This window comes from Heloderma suspectum, chromosome 1 (genome assembly GCF_057233095.1).
Source record: "Heloderma suspectum isolate Gila_16-S chromosome 1, 16-S_ref, whole genome shotgun sequence".
Classification (NCBI taxonomy): domain Eukaryota; kingdom Metazoa; phylum Chordata; class Lepidosauria; order Squamata; family Helodermatidae; genus Heloderma; species Heloderma suspectum.
This window is the reverse complement of record NC_139458.1, coordinates 338,231,649-338,258,684: the sequence shown is the minus strand read 5'-3', so window position 1 is coordinate 338,258,684 and position 27,036 is coordinate 338,231,649. Positions and strand designations below refer to the sequence as shown.

Sequence of the window (27,036 nt, the reverse complement as noted above, 5' to 3'; positions counted from 1 at the left end):
AAGGACAACTGCATCACTGCAGCTGTTATATGTTAGAGGAGCTGTTAGATGTTAGAGGAGACCAGCTGGCAGGAACAATTCCCTGCCATTTCCAATGGCCAGATGAGTGCAGAGGTGACCACCCCAGGATACAGATCTTGACTGGAGAATTGCAGAGCCTGAGAAATGGGCCTTAGCACATATCTCCTGCATTTGAAGAATAAATGTGGCCTAGAAATGAGTTCTCTCTCTCTCTCTCTCTCTCTCTCTCTCTCTTTTAACAGACTTGATTCTCTGCTGACTCATAAGAAAAGTGTTGCCTGGGATAGCAAGATGGTGCAGGGTGAGCTTATGCAGAAGACATGATAGCAATAAAAACAAAAGTGCCTTGGCCTCTTGCAGACCTTCTTTCTGAAGATACTTTCTTCATTATCAGACGACATTGCAAAACACATTTTTCTTTTAATACAAATTCTGGGTGTGCCCCAAATTCTACCATATTGCTTTTGTGTGTGTGTGTGTGTGTGTGTGTGTGCATGTGTGTGTGTGGGGGGGATGGAATAAGCTTCTTGCAAATCTTTGGATACCAATAACTTCTTAACGGTCTTGATTTTTCTGACATGAGAGGCATTTCAGACATAATAGTTAAAAAATGTCCAAAATAAATCTCATGCAAACTGTCCTCTTTGTATGTAGGTAGGTTCCCATCAGGGCTCTCATTAAATCCCTTAACATTTCTAAAATTTGGAAGAGACTGTGACAAATTAAGCTTCTTCCTCATTCCCAGAAGTAAACTTTCTCCTCTCCCCAAACCTAGTCCTGCTATATCTAATTACTCCATTTCCCACTTGCCCAAATATTACCTCCCATTTGTTCACATTCAAATATGAAGAAAAAGCATCTGGTACAATCCACACAAGCCAGTACCATCTCCAACTGCAGTTGGGGGAATCTCATGGCTGAATGCTCTCAGTCAGCGGTGCAGCTGGGTAATTTTAAACCCTGGGTTTAGGGCGCAATCCTATGGGGATAGGCGGCCGCCTCCAAACTCAGAGGCAACCGCCTATCCACTGCAGGGCAGGAGAAGCACAGAGGGGATTGTTCCCTCCGCGCTTCTCCTGCCCTGCATTTGCAGCTAGACAGCCAATTTCGGCTGTCTAGCTGTGGGAAGGCAGAGCGGGGGAGGAGGCTGCTGAACAACACATAGGATGTGTTGTACTGGCATTTCCGCTTTCCCCGCCCTGGAACGCCCCATTTTGGCCGCTCTGTGTTTCTCTTACGAGCGGGGAGTGCAGGGCTGCTCTGCACTGCCTGCAAGGCAGCAAGGAAGCTGGGGGGGAAGGTCGGTTCTCTGGGAACCGACCTTGGAGCACAGGCTCTCAGGTCGGTACCAAGGAAACCACATATCCTATGGCTGTCTAGCTGCTGACTAGCGGCCATAGGATTGCTCCCTTAGGGCACAATCCTATGCATGTTTAGACAGAAAAAATCCTACAACTCCCAGCATTCCCCAGCCAGTGCTGGGAATTGTAGGATTTTTTTCTGTCTAGACATGCATAGGATTGCACCCTTAAGGATCGTATGAGATGGGTAAGTGGGCAGGCTTTAGATGGCCATGTGTATTACTTCAGTTGTGACGCATACAGGTAACATTTCTCTTCCCCCTGCAACTGGCATTTCATGTTTTACTGCTGCTACATTCCTGATATGTTAGACAACCAACAAAACTGTTAACCAAGCCTGCTTAATAATAATAATAATAATAATAATAATAATAATAATAATTATAATTCTCTGAGCATGTGTAGTTTTGCATTTTAAACTCACTTAAATCATAGCACCATCATGAGCGCAGGAATGAAATGGAGTTTGCTTCTGCTGCCCTCGTTACCTACTATCCTCTGGGTGGTCATATGGGGAGGGGGGCTGAGCTGTGGGGCCCTGGACTTTGGCCCTAGCTGCGCCACTGCTTTCAGTAATACAAAGCCAGCCAGCCAGCTCACCAACTCTCTGCCCATGAAAACTGACAGGGGGGAAAGGTGTAGCTTATTCTGCTTCCTGGGATGCTAGCCTTTCCTGTGCAAGGATTTATTTATATTTTTTTAAATGAGAGATTATTTAGAAATGCAGTTCCCCTCTTGCAGCCCAAAATGGTACTGTCCGGAAAGGATTATTCCACATAATTTTTCTGCATGGGTGAATCAGCTCTGATGAGTTGAACAATTCCCTTTAGTAAAGAATGGCGTAATGAGGCTGTGACTAATGCTGCTCACTGTGATCTTCTGTTCCTACCACATGCTTTGGCTAAGGGGTATAAAATGAAAAGTCTAGTCAACTCACCTCACTTCTCGTTGATCACTGACCGTACTGGTTGGACAGTTGGGAATATTCGTTGTAAGACTGACATGCAATGACGCATTACCGGCTTAATTTTCACAGGAGAGATGTATGTCTATTTACCAGGGTATGCTGTTGGCCAGCTAAGCCTAGGGTAGAGCTGCCCTAGGCTCTAACAGCGGCCCCTCCTATCGGTTCACTCAAGAACACAGTACGGTGAAGGGGCAGGCCCCTCAGGGGCATGGGATAGGTGCTGCAGCCAGGGCACGCAAGGCAATCAGTTAGGGGAGAGCAATGAGGTAGGATACTGGCCAACAGGGCTGCCCTATCAGACAAAAGAGCAGAGTGTGTGTGTGAGAGAGACAGAGAGAGAGAGCGCGCGCACGAGAGAGAGAGAATTGGCGGGGGGAGAGCCAAAAGGGCTCTTTGGCCCACACAGGATCCAGACTATTGGCCCCACGTCACTCCTCCTGATTGGCTTAGGTGTGCCTGGGTGTGGGGGCCCTTCCACATCTTTCCTAGTGTGGTTATACCCTTGGCTCATACCAGAGACTTTCAGCATGTTAAACATCAGCTATTGCACCAGATGAGACCTTCTCCGGAAGCCCTGGGCGCCTTGGTCTATGACTGGGTGTGGGACAGAAGATAAATGCTCCATGCTGTGTGTGAGTGCTGTCTGCTGCTGTGGCCACTGGAAACTACTGCTGCTGTGTGTGTCTGTGGCTGCCCTTGTTGTGCCTCTCCTTGGCTGCCTGGCAAACAAGTAATACCCTTCTCTACATAGGTCTCAAACTCATCCCAAGAGAGCAGCGTGCTACCCATGCTACCCATGGACACCTACATCTATGCTGTGTTGTGTGGGCTGCCCTTCGCTCCTTTGTGTATTGTGCTCATGCGCAAGTAAGGGGCATAAGGAGATCTGAACTGCTGCCTAAGGTTGCTTGGGGATTGGCTGAACAGTGATGGTTGCTGGCTGTGCAATAGTGTTTGGGGTTGCCATCCACTCACCCCAGCAGGCTTCCTCTGCCTTGCACAGTGTCTCTACAGACAGCAAGGTAGCAGGTGCAATGTTCCTTATGGTACAAGCTCCATGTTAGGGACACCATCACCTGTCAGTGAGCTGTGACATGGAGCCTGCCTGAAACAAGTAGGTTAACAACCCCATGGAGGAACAGCCAGCAGCTTCTTAGAAACTGCTGATGATCATGGGGTGGGGCTTCCTCATGGTCAGCACAGAATGGGGTGTGGGATAGATCTTGGATGTATAGACAAGTGGTCTGTGGAGTGCCAGGGAGACACACAGAGGCTGGGTTCGCACAACAGGCTAACCCACACGGAGTGGTTGAGTGTGGGTTGTTTGTTGAACCATGGGTTAGCATGTTGTCTGAACCAAGGACATTTTCTGCAGAGTGGCTTGTTAAGCATGCGGTATGGCTTATTTTTCTCGAACAAGTCACCTTGAGAACCCATGGTTTGTTGTTAGGTTGTTCAGGGTGGTTAAAAAGCCACCCTGTGAAAAATGTCCTGGGTTCAGACATGCTAACCCACGGTTCAACAAGCAGCCCACACTCAACCACTCAGTGTGGGTTAGCCTGTCGTGTGAATGAGAGTCACGAGCAGCTGGAGCATAGTCCCTGAGTTTGGCTGCTGAGTTGGTGTTTGTGAGGAAATGAATGGTGTCATCTGACTGCTCTACTAGTGTCCATCCCTTGGTCTCTCCCCTGCAGGGGATAGAGGGAGACTGCAGTTACTGTAGGGAAATTTCCTCCTTGGGTGTTGTAGAGAAACATTGACCTGTTTCACATGTAACAGGAAGCCACTATGGGTGAATTCCTCTGTGGGGTTCTTTGTTGCAGCAGCCATTTTGAATATTCAAGCTGCGGCGGGGGCAGACTGTAGCGTAGCCTATTGTTACATGCGAACCCAGCGAGGCTGGATTGTTGGGGTGTTTAACAAGCCACCCGCAATCCTAAAAAAGCCCATGGGTTCTGGGTGGCTTGTCAACCACCCCATCAACCCACCCTTGCCAGGTTCACACATAATCACAAGCTAAGGCTTTTCATTGCCACCACAATGAAAAGCCCCGCAGGGATATTCACCCATGGTGGCTTCTCGTTATGTGCGAACTGGGCCACTGTGTGTGTGGTGACAGAATTCAAGACACAATATTCGTATATAACGAAGTGGGCTGGGGGGCAGTAGTCAAGGGAAAAAGTTGCAGCAATTATATATTACAGCATGTGCCCTCCCCTTCTCTTGCTTACCTATGTGAGCTGCTCTGTCCTGGTACCCCCTGTTATCAGAGTGGAGTGGGGTCGGGTATCTCTGCCTGCAGTGCTAAAGCAAGTTACCCATTAGGGTTCTAAGCAGAGAAGTGTTAGCAATATGCTTAAATCCCTATCTGCGCCGTGAGGCTAGGCTGCTTTGTGCAGTGTTCCCTTTGTGTATAAAATGCCCCTTTTCTATAGTTTCTCATCACCAGAGTTCCCCATTGTGAGCTCTGGAGTTTGCTTCACATGGGGCCAGGGAGATACAGCCCCACTTTGTGCATGCTGTCACCTAAGTTATGGTCCTCCTGTGTGGGGTTTATATACTGGTGTTGGTGTCCTGTGATTGGGTTTTGAGTTACACCACATTTCATGCTCCGTCATCAATGGGGGTGGGTGGGAGCTTTAAAAACCTTATATTTTTATCTCATTGAAGTCAGTGGAAGGGAAATTTCTTGTGCCATGCCATATGGAAAACTCAGCTATTGATGTGGGTGTGGGCATGACTTTAATGGGCATATGATAATGCATGTGCTCCTCCAGTGTGCCATCCATGTCTCTGCCCCACTGCAACTGTTCTGCCAGCACAGTGTTCCACCAGTGTATTTTTCGTATCTTCCATTCCAGTGGTATAGCAGGGCTTCTGTCAAATTGTAAAGCCCCATAGCTAGCAGACCTTGAGTACAGGATTGTACCTTCAGTCACTTAAACACAAACAATTTAGGGAACTAGTTTCCTGTTCTTTCTTATTGTCACCTGGGGCAAACTTTAATTAAAATACCTTTTTTCAGATTTACATACTTTTAATAAAGCAAAACAATTGGTAATAGTAATCCAAATAAATATGCATTTTGTAGGGAACACCCTAAGTAAACACAGCCATACTTAGAACCATTTAAATCAGTAGCTCAAGTTAGTTATGACTAAGTGAAGTCCCACTCATTTTAATGGGCCTGCTTTAAGTATGACTGTCTGAATCAATCATCACCATTACAAATAATAATTCAGTTAGCATTTTTAGAAGTTTTAATTTGCCATATATAGAAAATAAAGAACAACTTGGATATTGGGATGAAATAGGATGGGGTTTTGGTTTGATATGCTATGGGCCTCATTATTTTCCCCTTTTTTGTTACATAGAACCTTTCAGTACCTAGAGTTGCATTATTTCCTACACTTTGTGAGATTGTGAGATAACACCTGGTACTTTTGTAAAGAGATGTTTTCTACCAAGAATCCAACCACAAATGAAGACTGTGGCTTTATGAAAAGTGCTTCTTGCAGGGAGCTACACTCAGTGTTATTGTGAAAACTTCTTGAACTTTTCATGCAGGGTATATCAACTTTGTACTTTTAGAAAAGGTTAATTGTTGAGCCTAAATAATTAATATAAGCAAACATGATAGAACTGCCACATGTTGTTGTTCAGTCGTTAAGTCGTGTCCGACTCTTCATGACCCCATGGACCATAGCATGCCAGGCCTTCCTGCCCTCCATTCTTTCCCGGAGTGTGCTCAAGTTCATATTCATTGCATTGGTGATGCTATCTAGCCATCTCATCCTCTGCTGTCTCCTCCTCCTTTTGCCTTCAATCTTTCCCAGCATCAGGGTCTTTTCCAGTGACTTTTCTCTTTGCATTAGGTGGCCAAAATATTTGAGCTTCAGCTTCAGTATCTGTCCTTCCAATGAGCAGTCAGGGTTATTTCCTTTAGGATTGATTGATTTGACCTCCTTGCAGTCCAGGGGACTCAGGTTCCTAAAAATATTCATAACATATTATTTCTGCCTCCAATGCTCTGCTTTTCTCCTTGCATTTTGGGGAAGCTGCGAGGGGGAAACAAAGGATAACTAAAATGGCTGGCAATTCTTCCAGACTTCTATTATAATTAACAATCATGAATTTTTATACCAGTTAAGAGAACTGTTAAAAATGCAATGCATTTGTACTCTTAAGGGCAGTGCTTTCATGTATTTGGTTGTGCAGTTCTTTTTCCAGGGAAGAGGAAGATTTAAGCAGCATACATTCATTTATTTATTTGGTGTGATCAATGTACACTGTACATGGTGCTTTACATAGTATCATAATGAAAACTCCTGCCTCAAGGAGTTTACAGTCTACATTTAGACGAGGAAGGAAAAGCTTATCACAGCAGAGAAGCTTCTCCAATAATGACAACAGGAGATATCTGAGCAGAGATGGCCACTGACCAGAGCTCTGTTTGTACTATGAAAGTAACCTCTAATTGAGCCATGTACTGGTTCCCTAACATTTTGCTACGGGCAAATATCAACAGAATATTGACTTTGATTGGGATTCACCAACTCTGTATTCATTCCAACCCATGATCTGGCAGTAGTGATCACTAACTGTACTCTACAACTGTATTTTATTGGTCCTAAAGCCCATATTTTACCTGCTTAGCTACTCACAAGTAAGTTCTTGGAAACTTGCTTTTCAGATGGGTTAATCAGGTTAACGCATTCAGCTATATACTCAAGCATGAACTATCTACTATTTTGCACACTATGTATAAAGTATGCAAATTTTCTGTCAAGAAAGAATCAAGGGTTTGCTGTGAGGAAACAACAACCAGCCCATAACTATAGCTCTTCATTCCTAGCAGGGCACAAGCTGTTGCTCCTTATTCCTCTCAGCAGGTGTTACTTGCCATGTGACAATGCTTATAAACACACACTTTTCTAACCCAGGGAAACTATTTGTTCACAGAATTAAGTGTGTGAGAGGTGCATTCAGTGAGAGACTATAAATAAATAAATATGCATATCCCTTGAACAGACTGTCAGTTTAAGCATTCCCATGTGTATAAAATGTGTTACTCTGAGGTAACACTTCCATCCATTCACTACCCCAAACAGTGTAACTTTTCTCCCAATGTTGCTGATTTAAAGAGATCATGTGTAAATAACATTTATAAGTGCTTAACCTTGTCAACCTCTGTTAATCTGCTGCAACGTAATACCGCAAGAGCAAAAAAAGTTCACACCAGAGGAGCAAAGTTAAGTAGCTAGCAGACCAATCCTAAACATGTGTAAGCAGAAGTAAGTTCCACGGAGTTCAATGGAAGTATGCTTTAGGATTTCATTAATGATTACTGAAGTATGAACAGTACTGGAAGAGAGGGAAAAGTTAAAGTTCTTATCCATTGGTCCACAATGGCACTATACTGTAGCTAAACACCACTCACAACAATGAGGAAAGGCCTATTGTACTCTGTTAATTCACTCTGTTATATTAGGTTTCAGCGTAACAGCAGCAGTTGCCTAGTTAAGTTGTTTTCTACTCAGTACATGCATCCCTGGTGAAAAATTGATAAAATTACTCCCATTATTAATTGTCCTATTACATTTATCTATAGTGGACAACTTCATGCTATATATTTCATTTTTAAGGTTACATCAAGGTGCATCAATTAAACATTTAAACGAAGACTGTTCTACTGTCTCTTTACTCTCCAGTTGCCAGCTTAAGACACGATGGGTTATGTGTGACTGATAAGATGGAATACTTCAAACTTTGGCTTTATATAGCAATAAGACTGAAAAGAGATTAAGTAAATACTTGGCCGGGTAATTGTTTGTACAATGACAGTTAATCTAATCTTTGTAGTGTCTTAATGTATTAAAAACTTGTTTAAAACATTTTCAATTTGAAACAATGCTTTAATGTTATTCTGGGTGAAATTCTGTGCAAACTCAGAAAACGTAATTGGAATATTCATTCCTCTTTCAGTAAAACATGTTGCTATTGAGTTAAACAACGCTTTTGTTATTTTATTATTTAAAGCATTTTTACCCCACTTTTTAGCCAAGAAGGTGCCTAGAGAATCTTAAAAAGGAATAACACAGTTCCTGTCTGCAAGCTTACAATATTAAGGACATGTGAACTGCCCAGAGAGCTTCATCTATTGGGCGGTATAGAAATAAATAAATTAGGGCACAATCCTATGACCTCTAGTCAGCCAACCTCCACCCCCTCCCGCACTGCCTTGTAGACAGTGCACAACAGATACGCACTCGGAAGAGGAGCATGAAGCGGCAAAAACAGAGCGTTCCTGGGGGTATGCTGGGGCAGGGAGGGTGGAAGTGCTGTTCCGATGCTTCCTATGCATCGGCTGGTGTCCGCCTCCCACTCTGCCTTCCTGTGGCTAGACAGCCAAAATTGGCTGTCTAGCTGCAAATGCAGGCTGGCTGAAGCAGAGGGGACGATCCCCTCCATGCTGCTCCTGGCCTAAATTGGATAGGTGGTTGCCTCCGAGTTCAGAGGCGGCCACCTATCCTATGAGTGCTAGACAGTGGCTAGACAGCCATAGGATTGTTCGGTTTCTGGGAACCGACCACAGAACCCACGGTGTGAGGTCGGTTCCCGGAAAACCACCTTCGCACCTGCTCCACTGCTGCCTCATAGGTGGGGTGGATTGTCCCCAGGCTCTGCACTCAGATGAGCAGCGTGGGGCCAAAGGGGATGGGAAGTGCGAAAGTGCTGGTATGACACTTCCTATGCATCGTCCGGCCTCCCCCCCACTCCAAAGTCCTGCGGCTAGGCAGCCGAAATTGGCCATCTAGCCACAAAACGCAGGGCAGCCAGAGCGTGGAGAAGATCCCCTCCGCGCTCCGCCTGCCCTGCAATGGATAGGTGGTCGCCTCCGAGTTTGGAGGCAGCTGCCTATTATGATAGGATTGCTCCCTTAATAAATAAAGTTAGGAAAAGGAACTGGGACGAAAAAAACAAACATCAGGCACTAATAATTCATGTTTATTATTGTAGCACCAATCAAAGAAGTGGCTGATACTCCTTGTGTGTATGGAGTTTGTGTGTATTCAACAAACCTTTTCCCACATAGTTGTGTACACTTTGGATAGACATTTGCAGCATGAATAAATGGCTTTCTATTGGCCTCCGATGCTGTGTTCTATCAGAGTAAGGTTGCTAGACTCTACTTTGAGCTGGTGCAGCCAGAAAGCCTGCACACTGGTTCAAGGAACACAGGTGGTACAATAAAAACATACTAGGCCTTCCACAGACTACACATGGGCAGAGATGGCATGTGGCATGGTGGGAATGGTTATTGTAGTAGGTGGCATCCTATCCTTTGTGCTTAGACCCTGGTGCCTTAAACCAGGGATAGGTAACCTTTTTGGGCCTGTGGACACATTAGGCAATTTGAGAAACTGTCCAGGTCACCACCTCAAAATGTGCATGCTCCAGATGAAAGCATCTGCCTTCAGCCACCTGCTATCTTCATTTCCTGTGAATGTCTCTGAGCCCCATGTATGGCCCAGAGGCATTCATGGGAAAAGAAGATGGGAGCAGCTAGAGGTCTTCACTTTGCTTTGAAGTGATCCCAGCTGTCAATAAGAGATTTTGTTATTTTAAAAAAGAAAGAAATAGGAGTGGTAGGGCACCTCAGTAAGTACTAAGAAAAGTGGCCATGGGTGCCATGTTGCCTAACCTGTCTTACAGTCATCCAAAATTAAAGGCACTCAAAACACAACAATAATGTCAATGCAGATCTGTACAGAATAAAGAGGACAACAGGTTCTTAGGACACATACACTCTTGAAATATGAAGAGAGCAAAACCCCATAGACCTTTCCACAGCCTTTTTGTCAAAACAAAGTGTCTCAACGACCTGTTTTTAACTGCATAAAGGTGCTGTTGCTCCTATTTTAGTATTGCTGTGGAGTGAAATGCTTTCATGTTATTGTTACTGTGATTTGTATTTTTAACTTTTAGATTGTTTTAGCATTTTACTGAGAACTTGATAGGGTATTCTGCTCTGAAGGGTGATACAGAAATATCCAATTAAAAAAAAATAAACATAGCCTGCCCCAACTTATACCCAGTAGTGTAGCAGCAAATTCAGAAGTGCAGGGTCCCTTCGTGACAGTCACAGCCACCCTCTCCCCCACAGCCATGCCCCTTCTAAGATTGCACAACCTTGTAAGATATACAGCCTTCAACTGGGATCTAAAAACAGTGCAGCTGAGAGTAAGGCAGTGGTATTTCAACTGGACGTCTGAGAAAAAAAATGCAGGGGTGTTAACCTTTTTCACTCACTCACTCACTCACTCACTCAAACACAAACATTTTAGGTTTTCAAAATATGATACTCTATGGAAGCTTCACCCTCTCAACTCAGCCCTCATGGACAGAACGCTTCTCATTTAAACATCCCCCTTGCACACTCCCTTAGCGCCCCAACATTACCCATTAGCCTTTCCTAAGCTCCTTCATTATATCTCTCCCATCTAGCAACAGAAATGTCCACACAACCAGCTGGATTGAACCACACACACACACCTACCTTCTTTCTCCTCTCCCCCCAACTGAATTTTTTCTGTTTCTCTTCCCTCCAGCAGGGGTTGTTTGCCCAGATACATGCCAACCTTGTACCAAAAAGTGTAGCTGACAGAGCAGGTTGCATTTGGCACTTCTGCTTACTGTAGAAATTAATGTTCAAGGATTAACAGTGCAATCCAATGGGTGTTTATTTCGAATTAAATTTACAGAGATCTTGGGAAGGCAGCTAAGGCTGCAGTCCTACGCATACTTACCTGGGAGAAAGCTCAATTGGCAACTGAACATAGTGGGACTGACTTCTGAGTAAACATGCATAGGATTGTGTGATAAACCCTAAAAACTGGCACAACCCAGCCAGCCGCCCTGCCCCATAAGTAAATAATGGTGGCAGCGCCCCGCTCCCGCCGCCATGGCCAGCAGCAGCCCTGAACGGGTGGCCAGTATTGCAGAAGATGAGGGCTGCACTGGGCGTGCAGGCACGGAGCAGGGACAGAAGGAGAAGCCAAGAGCTGAGGAGGAGAAGCGGGGGGGGGGGGAGGATGCTGCAGAGCTCCCTCAGGCGCCCTCTCTTGCTAGCTCCCTTTGTCTGGCCGGCAGCCAAGAGGAAACCGCCCACACTCCCTCTGCCCCCTCCTCCTCCTCCTCTAGCAGACTGTGACCCGGCTGGGGGCTGGCTTCAAAAAAAATGCCAGAGCAACGCCCTGGCGCAACCCGCCACCACTACACTGCTGCTTATACCTCCAAACCTCTCTTTGTGCCAAGACTTTAGGAGATCAAAACTGCAGCGGGGACAGCAAGCAGTCCTTAGTGGAGAAGTACAGATGGCAAGTGAACGAACAGCATGAGTCCTTCACCATTTCAATGAGACAGAGCAAAGGATAGAATGGGAACTAAATATGGTAAAGGACAGAATAGACCAGCTTGCAGAGGGGATGTGACAACCATCTTACCTGGAAAACAAATTCCATTTACCATCTTCTCAACGATTGTGTGAGATAGTTATTATTCCCATTTCTGCAGATAGAGAAATGGAGGTAAGACATAGTGACTTGTACAAGGCTTACCTAGAAAGGTCTACTCAGCACATGACATTCTTCACATGGAAATAATCAACATGTAGTGAAAATTATGTATGATGCCATTTTTGATATGCAGCACTATGAGGGTTTATTTTGTCACAATTACACAAACTAATACCTTTAGGCACATTGTGTTTAAAAACGTGCATATTACTACAAGAAGCCAAATTGCCCGATGCTTTTTTTTTTTTTGGTAAACTGTTTCTTGTAAAATTTGTGGGTAATGTGTCTCATTATCAAGACCTTGCATATTTTCAATATCCACCCAACTCTGTGGTATTACTATATTTTTTTAAAGGGCAGAGTGACAAGCACATTGATATAAAAGAATCACCATACTGCAGGCATGAATTTTTATCAGATAGGCTTTCAAGTAGATTTATAAAATGGAGAAGACATCCGTCATAAAAGATTAGTCCTTAAAAGATAGTGTATTTGTTTTAGCAATGCGCAATAGAGCTTTACAACAGACTGAAAAAGAAATTTAAATAATATGCTAACAAGTTGATGATTTGGTCCATTTTCCTTGGTTAACAGATTCATTGAATGAAATGAAAAATAATGCATTGTACTGAAGAACTTATACTTGAAGCACCACGCTTCTAATATTTTCTCTAGCACTTCTGTCATGACAAATCTTACCGTCTTTTCCCTTCTTCCTCCCAATAACTGTATGAGAAAAGGTATTATTATGCCCATTTTACAGACAAGGAACTTCTACCAAAGGAAAGAGACATACCAACTGCCATGCAATGAGACAGCTATTAAACTGAGATTTGAAATGAGTTGTCCATGAGCAAAGTACCATGCTTTTACCACCGTAGTTTCAATTAATCTTAAAAAAAAAGGGCAAAAATATGGTGCTTATAATCATGCTTTAGGATTGTTTTGGACCTTCGCATCAGAGAACCAGTGTGCAGCAGCAATAACGTGCTAGACTATAGCAGGAGAGGCACAGGTTCAACTCCTCACACACAGTGCAATCTTGTACCCATCTACTCAGCAGTATGCCTCATTGGATTTAGTGAGACTCCTAGGTAAGCGTGTATCAGATTGTAATGAAGCTCACTGGGTGACCACGGGCCAGTCAGCCTGTCAGTCAGCCTAACCTACCTCACAAAGTTGTTGTGAGGCTAAAAGTGCGGGGTTATGTATGCTGCTCTGTTCTGCTTAGGGGAAGGATAGGATAATGTAGTGAGTAGTAGCAGGTATTTCTTACCTAAACACCTAGTTGGCTGGCCTACTACCTGGCCACAGATACATACACCGGCGGAAGTTACTGGTCCCATACTAGCCCTGGGGGGGATATGCCACGTCCTGGGGCGTCAATAATTACGGTGTGGAGGGGACGTGTGTGACGGGCCTCCCTGGCTTCTCCTGCGTGCGTCTGCCTGGTCTAGAGGCTGAAGTCGGCTGCGCAGCTCCTCGGAGTGAGGCCCGCTGAACTCACAGGGACTTCCTCCCGAGTAAACACGCGCCCGCTGCCTCTGCAAGAGCGCCAAGATACGCCGGCCCTGATTGGCTGCGCGACCGGGCAGTAAACCTGACGTAGCGCCAGGTAAGCGCGAACTAACAAAGACACGCCAGGCCGGACGGGGGCAGCACGCAGCGCCCGCGCGCCGCTAAAACGTATCCCCGGGTCGCGCACGCGCCTTAGCGAGGGACGGAAAGCGAGCGGGTCGAGTGGCGCATGCGCGAGCAGCCCTGCGGAGAGGAGGGCGGGGCAGCGCCTGGTAGGCCCAAGCCAACAACATGTTGGCCCGGGGGCGCTGTAGGCGCCAGCTCTAAGGGGGTGTACGAGGCCTAGCCTCTCCCCCTCTACCTCAGGTCTCCATCGGCGCGCTCGCCATGGCCCGGCACAGGAACGTGCGCGGCTATAACTACGACGAAGGTAGAGAGCTGCTGTGCCCAGGAAGACCCTCTTTCCCTCCCGAGAAGGCCCGGCGGCGGCAGCCCTGCCAGGCCCGTGACGGGAGGGGAGAAGGAAGGAGGGAGAGTGCCAGTGACGTCACTAACACACCTGGGGTCTGCCTGGCTACGGGTCGGGGGGGCGGATATCAAGGGGTGGCGGTGGTAGCCGGGGGGAGGGGTGGGTGTGCGTGCGGAGGCTGGTTGGCACAAGGTGAGTCGAGTTCTGTGCGGGTAGGTGCTCTTTCGAGGAAGCCCCCTCGTGAGCCAGCCCCCTCCCCCTGTTTTGCCAGATGGTTCACCGCAAAGGGTACCAGTGCGCAGATGAGGGGGGCTTCGGGGCCTGAATCTCAGCTGGCCCCGACAGGGTGAATCCATTTTGAACCTGACATATGGAATTAAAGTTACTGCATTTTGTCATGAAGGCCGCTAAGGCTAAATGGCTTAAAAAAAAAAAAGGATTAGAAAAGACACGGAGGAGAGGATTAGCAGAAGATATAAACAACAACAAACCATCTGGAGCCTCCATGATTAGAGATGGTGCGCCTGTTATTGGTGGATTCTAAAAGCAAAAAGGGCAAGGCTGTTGCGTCATGTTTAGTTGCCTGCAAGCGGGGGCAGCTGATTGGCCAGTGTTGAAAGAAAGAGGAGGTAAAATCTTGCCTGCATAGAAAACGTGTCAGTGGAATGTACGTGAATCACTTGGCGTTACTGCACCTGTTGTGTTTAAATATTGTACAAAGAAGAGGTTTAAAGGCACACCTATTTATTGTGCCTTTAAAGTAAGTGTTTTTAAATACTTGTTTCCAGAAAGCTATTTTTAATTATGCTTTACGAATTTTATATAAATGCAGCATTCGTGTATAATTCTCTATGGAGCTTATAAATGCTGTACTTAACACATATCAGAATAAATGATTATAAAGTACTATAGCTTCTTTATTATTAAACCATTATATAAGAAGATAATACCATCTAATAGTGACGAACAACGCTACCACTGGAGGCCAGATGTATAATTTTTTTAAAAACCTCAAATTGCATCAAGAAGATCAGATCTGGCACATCAACGAAATATTCCCTTTTCCTGTAAGGGCATTTCAGTATTCATAACTGGGTGCATGCAAGTTTTGTTTTCCAGTTTCTTAAAATGAGTTTCTGCTCCACTAGAAACCATGATTCCGCCCAAACTGCTGCTAATATGATAGTTTCCAAATTGTGGGAAATGCCCCCAAAATAGTTTATGTGAAAGAAAAAATGGGCAAAATGTATCTAGAGCTAAGCATTTCTAGCTCTCATTTACTTTAGTGGGGATGTGAAGCACATGCCTACATTTGTCCCATTGAAATGGGTGACACTTCAAATAGTTTGGCTGGATTGTACCCATAATATTCAAAGCCAGGCTGAAATACTAAAACACATCTCATTTTAATGATTTTGCTTAGAACAGCTTCATGTTAATGAAGCTCAGTGCCACCTTGTATCTAAGCAAGCCAACTTTCTACACCTTAATTGTAATGTCTAGCAAGCACAAAATATTATTTTGTTGTATGAGCTTTGAAAATTGAATTGATTTAAGGTGTATTTGATTTGCAATGTATGTATTGCAAACTCTTTTGAACAAACTTCTCACAGACTGACTATAAAATAATTACCTGACTACCCTTCAGTATCCTGCAGTTAGTAAATAGAATTTTTATTCCATCTTTGGAGTGATTCCATTTCCAAATTATTATATATGCATCAGACACAATGCATGCATCTGGCCCAATGTTTTGCACCAATGGGCATGACTGCATTTGGGATTTTTTGTTACGTTAAATCGGATGTTAATAAAATGCTGCAGTCATTCATAAAATACTGTCAAATGATTACAGCAGCATAACCTAGTCTTTCCATTTTTTTAAAAAATCAATAATTTGGGGTTACCCTTTATTGACAAAAGTAAATGATTATATGGATCAAATTGTTGTAAGTCAGCACAATGTAACCAAATTTGTCATTCATCTCCTTTGATGATAGGTGGCGTGTCTGACTTATTTAGATGCTTAATGTGGCCATGGTAATCACTGATGTTAAATATGTATTTCTCATAGAACCCACTTTGTAATACTGACATTGATCTTACTAGACTATGTCATGACCTCAGGTATGAGCATATGTTCAATGATGAAACTTTAAACTTGGAGAGGGGTAGCTGTGTTAGTGGGCACATGAAAGCTTATGCCATAAATTCATTAGTCTTTAAGGTTCCACAGGACTCTTTGTTGCCTTTGCTTTATGTTTTGGAAGTTGAACTCGCAGCTTAAACTAGTAAATGCAATTTAGTATATACTATAGCTACTCTACTGTTAGGATCTATTAATGTTCTAAACAACTGATCTATTTTAATGAACTATGTACTTGCAATTATTGTTGGAAGACCTTGGAATATGTATATAATCTAAGGAAGGCACAGCCATTTTAATTATATTTATTTTATCCCAAAGAGATAATTGCAGAGCAATACTGGCTTTTCAAAATCCCTTACTATTTCTGTCAGTAATGGATCTAAATTGGCTCCACCATGTTAGTTTTATTTTAACTGCCATCACCAATAAGCCCTTATATTTCACTTGCAATGCATTAAATTTAAGTTATTCTGTTTATTTTGCCCTAGGGCATAATATTGGATTTTGCCTATTTTATCATAAATGTTTAAAGATAGATAATAATGAAAATAAAATTAAGGGGCAAGCCTTTTGTAGAAAAAGTTCTACAACTCCCATGCTGGCTGGGGAAAGCTGGGAGTTGTAGGACTTTTCTCTCTCTCTAAACATGTATAGGATTGTACACTTTATAAACTTAGCTCAATAACTAAATGATTAAGATCTAACTACTAAAATATCATTGTACATGACAATCATCATTTTTTTTTGCCTTCACCAACCAGTAACCCTTTAATTTGGGCATCAGCTCTTATTTTACAAGCCAGAGGTTCAAGTGCCAAATTAAATAAGGGGGAAAGTAGACAAAGCTGCAATGAGAAAACCAGTCATCCCTGTTATAATCTGTGGAATTATCTATAAGAGATGGGAGGGATGGCATGGGCTGTCTTGTCCAATCCACTGTACTCAAAGATTTCCTGCTAGGTGCATGTTCAACTTTTCCTTCAAAAAATTTAAACAAGAAGATCCTACAACTCACCCTCACTCTCTATTTTCAACACAATGTTGGTATGATTACTGCACTTGTACTATAATATTCCCTCATGTTGTGACATTTTCATACATTTCCTTTGCAAGTGTTCTATAGGAAAATAATATTTTAGACCTTAGTCCTAAAGTTCAGGAATATGATGTCTCCATACTTAAGCTTTGAGGCCTAAATTGTATTTTTAAAGGTACAGTGTTAGGGGAAAAGTGACAGGGCATTGCTTAATACGCTTAGGGTGCAAACGTATGCAGGTTGGGACAGAGAAATGTCTTACAACTCCCAGCATTCCGAAGACAGCCATCCTAGCTGAAGAATGCTGGGAGTTGTAGGACTTCTTTCTCTCTAAACGTGCATAGGATTGTACCCTAAGATTGTTATTTGAAACAAGTTGTGACATCGCAATAACTTTGAAGACTAGTATAAAGCAACTATTACTTCGGACTCCTGCATTTAAGGATTTTTTAAAATGGCTTTTATCATTTGCGAAGGAAAGCATAGATTCATGAAGAGGACTTTAAGATTAACTGAGAGCAAATATTTTCAGAATGTGGTTCATCTTTACTAGAGAGAGAGAGTGTTACATGAGGACTGGCTTATTTACAGTGCTGGAAACTGCTGGTATTTGTCAAAACCCCTTAAATTCTGCAGCCAGAAAAAGTATATTAATAAACAAAATTAAGATTGCATGATTTAAATGTGTGCATTATTTTTAATAGCAGGCTGTTGGCTCAGACTCTTCTTGAAGCAGACAGTATTCTGCTGTAAAGAAAGCCAAATATGCCATGAAACCTGAAGTTCTACATAATACAAATTGATGTATGGAGGCATTCTTATTTTGGCATATGTGTTTGTAGTTTTCATGCATTAATCATCTCCCAATAATTATTTGAGTATTTGTAGAATTTAGAAATGCTGTTTTTTCTGCAAAGAAATCTATAGGCAGGTTTGCATGTCACTTTAAGCCATGGTGGTTTATAACCTACTGTGATCCTTCACACAATTGGACAAGCTATGCAGAGTAGTTTATTCCCCCCCGCCCCTCCTACCTATGGAGTCCTCCCGCCTGGCCAGGATGGTATCCCAGCTTCCTTTGTGCTGGATACCATTCATGGCGGACCCTTGCACTGGAGCTATGTCATGTTCCTCTCGCCAATTGGCTGGCTATGTGCTATGAGCCGTCTTCTTCTGTCTCTACCTTGTCGCTGCCAATCTCACCTCAGTGTCGATCCTACCCACATCCCAGCACCCCCACTGCCATCATGCTACCCAAGCTGTGCCGCACTGCTCACCACTGCCCCAGTCCCGACCACTCTTTCCGCATGCCCTCCCACACCAAAAAGGGAGCGGTGGCTCTAAACTGTTGGAAGTTTGCAGGAACGGGACAAAATTTCATACACAGGTTTCCTTTGTGGGGAGGCACCCAAGGCAGAACTAAAGCCCTGCATGGCATACCTCTCCATGGGAAATGTGGGGTTTTGACACTTTGGAAGTTTGCGGAGTGCACCACCGAGGAAGGGGTGAGGGTGGAGATGGGCTGAGAGCACAATCTGTTGCTAGGCAGATCTCAGAAGCAGAGCTCGCCTGAGAGGAGCAGAGTGGTGGCAGCAGTTTTGACTGTTCTTGCCATGCTACTCAGTAGGCAATCTGTTTAAACCACTCTGGAACACCAGACGACACGATAAGCCACGATGGTTAAAATAAACCTCACTGCCGACCATGGCTTATCAGGGTGGCTTATTTTGGCTAAATAAACAACGGTGGTTGGGGCAAACCAGTCACGGATGACACGATAAACCATCAAGGCTAATTCAGAAAAATAAACCATCATGCAAACTCGGCCTATGGGTGAGTAGTAAGCAGTACACTTATTGGGGTAAGGAAATAGCCTGAAAGTACCTGATATAGTTTCATTCTTGAAAAGAGGATAAGTACTGGATCATAACGTAGTTGGCTCTGAAGAAGCTATGAATGCAGGAATTTGTATTTTTTATGTTTCAGAAATTACACTGCCTTATACCTACGCGTAAAAAGTGCCTGTGTGGACATGCCTTTGAGCTGTAGTGTAGCTTAATGTTTGTTACACCAATGCATATAAGGAAGTTATCTAAAGTTCCACTTATATGAAGTTTAATTGTATTTTTGCTTCTTAGACTTTGAAGAAGATGATCTTTATGGACAGTCTGTTGAAGATGATTATTGCATTTCACCTTCAACAGGTTAGTTTAATATTTGACCATTATTGTTTGGTGCCCCACTTGATGCAAAGGAGATGTGTTTGGTAGCATTAGGAATTCCAGCTTTGAAAGGGCTTTCTGCTTTGGTGCTTCATAGATGGCTAATAAGAATGTGTGTCAGAATTTTTGCAGCATATTTTGGTAAGGCAGCGAGTGGGAGGAAGAATGAAGGTAGAAATTGCTAAAGTGTCTTGCCTAAGATTGCTTGTAGAGGCTGGATTAGAATTAATCTCTGACTAAATCTTCCTGACTGACACATCTTCCTATCACTTAGGACAGGGTGGGGAATTTATGGCCCTCCAGGTATTTTGGCCTACAATTCCCATCATCTGTCACCATCAGCTAGGGCTTATGGGAGTTGTAGGCCTAAACATCTGGAGGGCCACAAGTTACTCACCCCTGCCTTACGACCATTGAACTGATCACCCAAACTGATTGTCTTACAGCTCTGACTATGAGTACTCCAAAAACAAATTACGTTTAATCATGATCTTTAATAAAATAATCTTTAACTAAAATAAAGTATTCTAAAGCCAAACTAGCTGTTCTTCACAATGTGTAGATCATAACTGAATTCTGAATTGTTAAGAGTAAAAGAAACTAGAAATTTGAATCAAATTTACAGAAAAGTCTACTGTGAATAATTAGAATAATAAAGATTTGCTTTTCTGCAAACTTTAACAAATAAGATTATTTAGGACATTTCTTAAATTAACATAAAAGAGTTATGAATACAGAAGGGGTCTGCGGAGTTACAAAGCTGCTCTGAAAGATGGAGCTAGTGCAGAATGAAGCAGCTCAGTTGTTGTTGGGAGCTGCCCCTTTTCAGCATGCAACTCCTTTGCTGAGGGAACTGTACTGGCTGCCTTTTTGCTACTGGGCCTGGTTTAAAAGCCCTAAACAACTTGGGACCAGGATACCCTGAGAGAGTGTCTTCTCCATTACCAACCTGTCCGGTCACTGAGGTAATCAGAGGGCATGGTCTTGGTGGCTCCACATGGACCTTTGGCCCAATTGGAGTCCACCCAGAGAAGAAAGGTGGCCTCCTTTCTTTGGAACTCCCTGTCCTGGAAGGTCAGGCAGGCGCCAACACTGTGTTGCTTCTCGTGCCTCCTGAAAACAGCTCTATTTCAGGAAGCATTCTTTAACTGACCAGCCATAGTTTTTATTGGCATTCTGTTTTTTAAAAAATAATTTTAATAAGGTGTTTGAATTCTTTTTATCTTTTTACTGTTTTACCTCTTATGCTCACTGCTCCAGAATCTGTTTCAGAGATGGAGTGGTATACACATGTTGTAAATAAATAAAAATAAATAAGATGATTGAACTGTTTTGCTGTTGATTTATGTTATAGCTGCTCAGTTTATCTATTCAAGACGGGATAAGCCTTCAGCATTTGCTGAGACATTAGAAGAATATAGCTATGAAGATAAAGACCTTAGCAATTGTGTCTCCAGTCACCAACTAACTGGAGTCGAAAAAGGTAATTATTGAAAAGTCAATTAATATGTTTAGATCTTGTGTTCTTTAACTGGTTTGTAGAAATACTGTGATTTTGACCAATAAACTGATGTGATTGATTTGCCATTGGAGCATTTGCATTTGAAAGAACTGACACAATTATGTCAAATTGAAGTCTGCATTAAAGTTGTCAGTTTTAATAATCAGGGACTAGTTGGTGGACAGATGGGGGAGACCTGGTATCACTCCCTTTACCCTCACCTATCAGATAGCTCATACTTCAAGTCTCTTCTAATGGGCCCTCATGGAAGCTGGCTGCATGGAGATGGAAGTCATGGTGACCCAGGGGCCTCTGTCAGACCAGTTTCACTCAGGCTGGGAAGTTCACAGCCTGAGCAGGATTGGCTCTGATGTGGTGGGTTCCTTCTGTAGCTAGACCCATGAATATGGCTTGTGGAGGAGTTCTAATATTTTTATTTTTTGTTTATTTCACAAAATGTCTATACCACTTTTCATTTATAAAAAGTAAATAAATAAATCCCAAAGTGGTTTACAATATAAAATGATAAAATACAACAAAACCAATATTTTAAACAATAAAGCAATGCTAAAAACAATAAAATCTCAATTAAAATAACTACAGCGTAGGTGACAATGTTTATTTATTTTATTTAGAACATTTGCAGGGAAATGCCTGGGCAAACAAGTGTTGTTGGGGAAAACATTCCATGCCAGGAGCCTGCCTGATCTTACTGGGGAGATAATTCCACATGGTGGGCGCCAGAATTAAAAAGGTGGCCAAATGAGCTTCAGTAGGCCACAGTATGGTCAGTTTTCACTGTTGCTGGAGTATCAGTGCTGAAGCTGGGAATTTTTTGGCAGGAGAAGGGGTGCTGTGGCAGTGACCATATATCCCCTCCAGCAGCGATTACTAAGGAGACTGCTCCTTCATGCCCTGATTGTGAGGCTACTCGAGACACCTAGCTTGTCACACACAGAATAGGGTGCTGGACTAAATTGAGCAGGGTCTGTTCCAGCAGTTTTTCTTACAGAAACCTGTTGCCAGAATTTCTACACTCAAACCAAGAAAGCTCAGGCTTAAGTGGGCTTGTTCTAGCAATAGGCAGTGGTTGGAAGGGGCAGGGAGGAAACCACTTCTCTCTCTCTCCTCCCTACCCCTGGGGGGTGAGGGGATGTCTGCAAGGACTCTGTATGATCTGCCTATGGAAGCTTACACAGATCTAGTGGTTATTAATTTTGGTCCAACAACTCACCAGGTTTTGTGGGCTACAGACAGTAGGTGGGACCTAACTTGGTCTGTCAGTCCTAGACAGCTGCACTCTCTCTCCGCAACACCGCTTATCCCCTTCTTCCCATTCTGTGGTTGTTGTCCCTAACCCCCCCCCCCCCGCCCCCATGCCTGTTTGGCTGATGACTCACTTTTGTCCAGTAACTGGTGGAAAATGCTTTCTTAATGACACTAGAATAGCTGTTTCAGGGAAGTACCATTTTTATTAATGTTTATAGGTCATAATTGGATGCTGTACTGTGAACTGAGCCTTACTCAATCTACATTTGTTTCTTATAGAATGATTGGAAAATCTTGAGTTGAAACTGTTTTAAAATGCATACAGTATTCTTGTTCTGGTCTGCAAGCTGTAGCTGCAATCCAGATCAGACCTGAACATTTAAGACATATTAGACTCCATTACGTAAATTTCATGAACTATCAGGATCTTAAATTTACATAGTTTCTAGTTCTTGAGAGTTACAGGCTTTACCCATTAATGCTAGTGCCAAATACGTTGTTTGCATTTTTGTGGGAGAGGAAAGTACCTAATAGAAGAGGTGCCAATTAGTGATAGGGCTTGGTGCTGCCATCATGGTTCTGGTTTCACAGTTACTGTGCCACCTTTGCTCATCCCACTGGTATGTTTGGCTTCCAAACTGGTATGTTTGGATTCCTCCAATTCCATGTGTAGACTGTGAATGTAAGGCAATACTTACTCAGCATGTCTGTCACTCACAAAGACCTTGGTCTAGAAGCACCCAAATATTGTGTTCAGTATCTTTATTCAACAGAAAACTACATCATGCCTTTTTTCAGAGGCGAGAGTTAGCTAACTGTGTATATCACTTTGTGGGATGTTCCTTTTCAGACCTGCTCACATTTCACTTTACTTGTAGTTTTTAGTAGGTGGAGAACCTTTTAGAAATGCATTGAATGTTAAGTTCCGGGAAGCTATTCGCACTCCTTAAAAAGTTGAAGGCTTTTAGCTAGCAGATTTTAAATTAACAATCCACTTAAAATGCTTGCAGTTATGGTTACCCATCTGCTGAATCCCGAGGCCTGAAAAGGTGCTGCTAACTATAGAAGATAATTACAATATCTGTAAATGCTTAAAATGTACTGTTAAATGATCCCACATTGATTTGCCAAATTATGTTGAATTATTTAATGATGAATGTATGGGTAGTTTCCAGTTGGAGCCTTGTGTGCATGGCCAGCCCCTCCATCCCTGGTCCTCATGTGGCCGTAATGTAGTGCTTCCAGGGTCAAGCCCTGAAACGAGTGAGACTTGCCCATTCCAGAAACAAGTGTTTTTGCTCATTTTGGGACTTGTCCCCGGAAGTGCTACATCGTTGCTGCGGGTGGACTGGGGCCAGCGGGGCTAGGAGAGTGTGGACTGGGGTGGTGGGACTGGTCGTGTACGCAAGGCTCCAGTTGGATATTACCCTGTGTGGCTCTTTGGGTTGAATGCTGTTCATGTCGATAACTATGCTGGTAAAAGTCGATATTATTATACTTCTTGGTGAAATAAGGAGTACTCTAGATGGGCAGGGAAGAGATAATAAAGTTTGTTCCTGGATGGAGATCCAGGATTTGTTTGAGAGAAATTGGAGCATCTCTGCAAATATTCATTTAACGTTATTATATGAAAGTTTTTGTCTTGAATAGTTTATAATTTTTTTTTTAAGCTAAGCTTGATTCGTGCCTTGACCGTATGAGAGAAGTGCTTCGAGATTCTGTGCCAGAGCAGGTGATGGTGGAAGCAATATTGAGCAGTAACTTTGATGTACAGCAAGCTCTGGATTACATTCTTGCACAAGACAATAAGCAAAATATGAAGACCAAGAATGAGGATACTGTGATTACAGGAAAGACAACAAAAGGTATATTTACATTTAAATTTTCCTGGGAGTTAGTGCAGCCTGCCCTCTTTTCAGCAGGGGGCAGGCTGTGTATCAGCAATATAGGATTTATTTAAAAAAGCATTTACCTTTTTCTCTTTGTACATAAATTGAATGAGTGACACACGCGTACGCACACATACACAATTTATATTTGCAACCCAGTCAAGCCCTAGTCTTCTAAAGACCACCACTGCTTTCTGAAAATATAATTAGCAGTAAAACTATATTTTCTGTTAAATAACCTTAATTAAAATAACAGCAGATAGTGGTTAAGTTATAAATTAGTTACTCCTAGTGTAACTGTAGTGATAAGAGCAAGAATTTTTGTGGCATGTTGTAGTGATTTTCTAGCTTAGTAATTCTAAGTTTCTGTTGCTTCAGAATTGTGACTAGTTTAGCATAATTATTGAACTGAATTAATAAGGCTATGAGTTACACATCTAAAAATAGTTTTAATGATGTTTGTTAATTAAATGCCTTTTCATGTTTTTTCTTGATTTTGCTGTTGCCTTTCCTGCCTTGTCGCAACTTGGAACTATTTTTGCTATGGCACTGCATCTGTCTTGGAATTGTTGGCTCTTGTAAGGTAAGGCTTATTTTGCCCCGAAATATTTTCTAATGATAGCAACTTGACTGACTTGGTGGAAAACGCTTCAGATTCCACTAGTTCCTGCTTTAATCTCACTGACCCCATAGTCAATTTTGAACCTCCTTGTAACCCTTCAGCTCCTATGGACAAAATTCCATTCACACCTAAATATGTCAAAACATCTTCAATCAAAAAGAAAACCCTAAAATCCTCATGTAAATCTGTGGGAGCACTTCCTCTACCATTCAGCAACAATAACGTATCACTTCATGAGCCATTCAGCAAGCAGGCAATACTCCCATTAGCTGACAGAACCAGCACAGCAAGTTCGAGATCTTGCAAGGAATGTGATGTGTGCATTAGTTCAGATGCCGAATTGCTGAAAGAAAATCCATCAGAAAATGTCCCATGGAATCAGTCTGAAAGTAGAGTTCAGGATTTGAAGGCCTTGCTGAGGCTTAATGAAACAGGTGACTCATCCAATGCCCGAGACAGTGTGTTAATGGTTCTCCAGAAAAATTCTGATTGTGATAGCAGAAGCTGTTTGGATAGTCCTCCTGCTTTAATAAGTGCTTTTGGGAATTTGATGCTAGATAGTAAGATAAATTATAAGCTCAGCAAAAAGTCTGAACGCTTTGGAAACATTCCTTCACTTTTGCAAAATAAAGGCTGTCTCCAAGGGCACAACAGTAGCTCTTCAGAGGCTGATAGCTTAACATTTTCAATGTCTGAAAGTCGATCACTGGCTAATCTCCTGCAGGAACACCAAGAAAGTAATTCAAACAAGGCTTGTCCCTTGTCTGACCTTTGCAACACATCATCAGCAGGCTTCACAGACATGGAATTAGGATATTCACCGTTGTCCCAACTAGCCAGTCAACCTCGAATTTCATCTGGAATGTCAGAACTGTCAGGATCTTTATCTTCCCTGACATTCTCCAGGTCTTCTCCAGTGAAACAGCTTGAGAGTCTATCACTTTCAGATTTAATTGCAAAATCAATTGAAGTGGATAAGCCTGAAACAAGCAACCATTCTGAGCTTCATGTAGCTAAAATGGTGCAACCTGCAGTTATGAATTCAGATATTGACCTAAGTGTTCTGATTAAAAAATCAGCATTATCTCCAAAACCTTTGGAAGTACAGTCAGACATACTGCTTCCAGAAACTGAATCTTTATTTTCAAAGAAAGGGAGGCAAATATTTGTAGCTAAAGGGGGCAAGAAAAGCAAAAAGAAAATCAGATCATGTGTCTTAGAAGGTACTGTTCCATGGACAAAGGCCCTCTCTGCAAGACCTTCAGCTTTTGCTATAACTTTATGTCTTCACTACCCCCCGAAGAGATGTAAGCGCCAAAGTGTTAACCTCCATAAGGCTTTCTTATACAGCAGCCAAATGCAAGAAGTAAAAATTAGTGAAATTGGACCCTTATTAGCGATAACTCCATTTGACTTCAAATCACCATCACCTGATGACATCGTAAAATCAGGCCAAAAGAAAGCTTTCACTAGATAACAGTGCAACATACAAATGCTAATTTTGATTATTTTTTAAAATTAAAAAATATCTATTTTATACAAGGTGACTTTGTATTGTAAATTGGAATAGATTCCTTTAAAAAAGCCAATTATCAGTTTATATTGGTTAACAGACTTTGTAGTAAAGTTTTAAACCGCAGCACTGAATTCCAGTCCTTTTTTTATTGTTTTACTCCTTAAATAGTAAAGGTAAATCTAAACCTTCAATAACTCATCAGTTTTGGAATAATCTGGTTATTGAATTTTTTCCAGATAATTGATACTGAAAATATTTTTCCAAAAAAGAATGTGCTAGCGCTGCTATAAAAAGTAATAATTTATGGTTTCAGGTTTAAAAGAATACACTGGGGAACAAATTCTTGAATGTATATTTCTGTGAATTAATTTTCCGTAATGTAATCCTTATGTTTTTAATGACTCATGTGTTTCATAGACCACTGTCAGTGTTCTAACTGATAACTGGCATGAGAGACTTTTGTTTTCCTTTTTACCTGTCCCCTTCTTGAAAAATTGATAGTTTGTCAGTGCATAGGGCTTTTTTGCACATTAAGACTCCTGTAAAAAAAACAGTTAATGCTGAACATGGTGGTAAGCCATTTCTAAACTTGTAGTGGGGCCAGTATGACATCTTCAAAAGCACAGTCTGTAAATAACTGTTCTCACGTATGCGTAAGCAGGAACGAGTGAGCTGTGGGTTAACTGTTGCACTGCGTTGTTTAACCTTTAAACAACCCAGCGTCCTTGGTTTGCACATCATGCTCACAACCTCTGAACAGGCTGTAGTTCGTTTCCTGGAAGTGCCTCAGTGGAGGCAGTGTGCTTGTTCACTCGCATTCATGCATGTGTGAACAGGGTCAATGAATTATAGACGTACAGTGTTGCATGACAAGAAGGCAAGCTCGTACGACTGACCTTCCTTCTGTTCCTTCAGCCG

General features: G+C 42.6%; 1 protein-coding gene and 1 long non-coding RNA gene across 4 annotated transcripts in view; one reads left to right on the top strand and one right to left on the bottom strand.

The window, feature by feature from the left end:
* Window positions 1-5,586: 5,586 nt before the first annotated feature.
* On the bottom strand, window positions 5,587-14,469 carry LOC146359564 (uncharacterized). Of its 2 annotated transcripts, XR_014786696.1 has the most exons (4): window positions 14,406-14,469; window positions 11,856-11,919; window positions 10,910-11,045; window positions 5,587-6,407 (listed from the first exon to the last, which is right to left on the bottom strand). It is a non-coding gene; the product is annotated as an uncharacterized LOC146359564 (long non-coding RNA). The 2 variants fall into 2 exon arrangements; XR_014786697.1 differs by lacking the exon at window positions 10,910-11,045.
* HBS1L (HBS1 like translational GTPase) overlaps window positions 13,670-27,036 on the top strand; it is a 56,108-nt gene continuing 42,741 nt past the window's right edge. The window contains exons 1-5 of one of the 2 annotated variants that reach the window (XM_084827587.1): window positions 13,670-13,875; window positions 19,238-19,303; window positions 20,676-20,804; window positions 23,762-23,956; window positions 24,569-25,036. In XM_084827587.1, the coding sequence (XP_084683713.1) occupies window positions 13,833-13,875; window positions 19,238-19,303; window positions 20,676-20,804; window positions 23,762-23,956; window positions 24,569-25,036 (901 nt within the window). In that variant the 5' untranslated portion in view covers window positions 13,670-13,832. The remainder of the gene's footprint in view (window positions 13,876-19,237; window positions 19,304-20,675; window positions 20,805-23,761; window positions 23,957-24,568; window positions 25,037-27,036) is intronic. The other variant, XM_084827588.1, reaches the window with a different exon arrangement.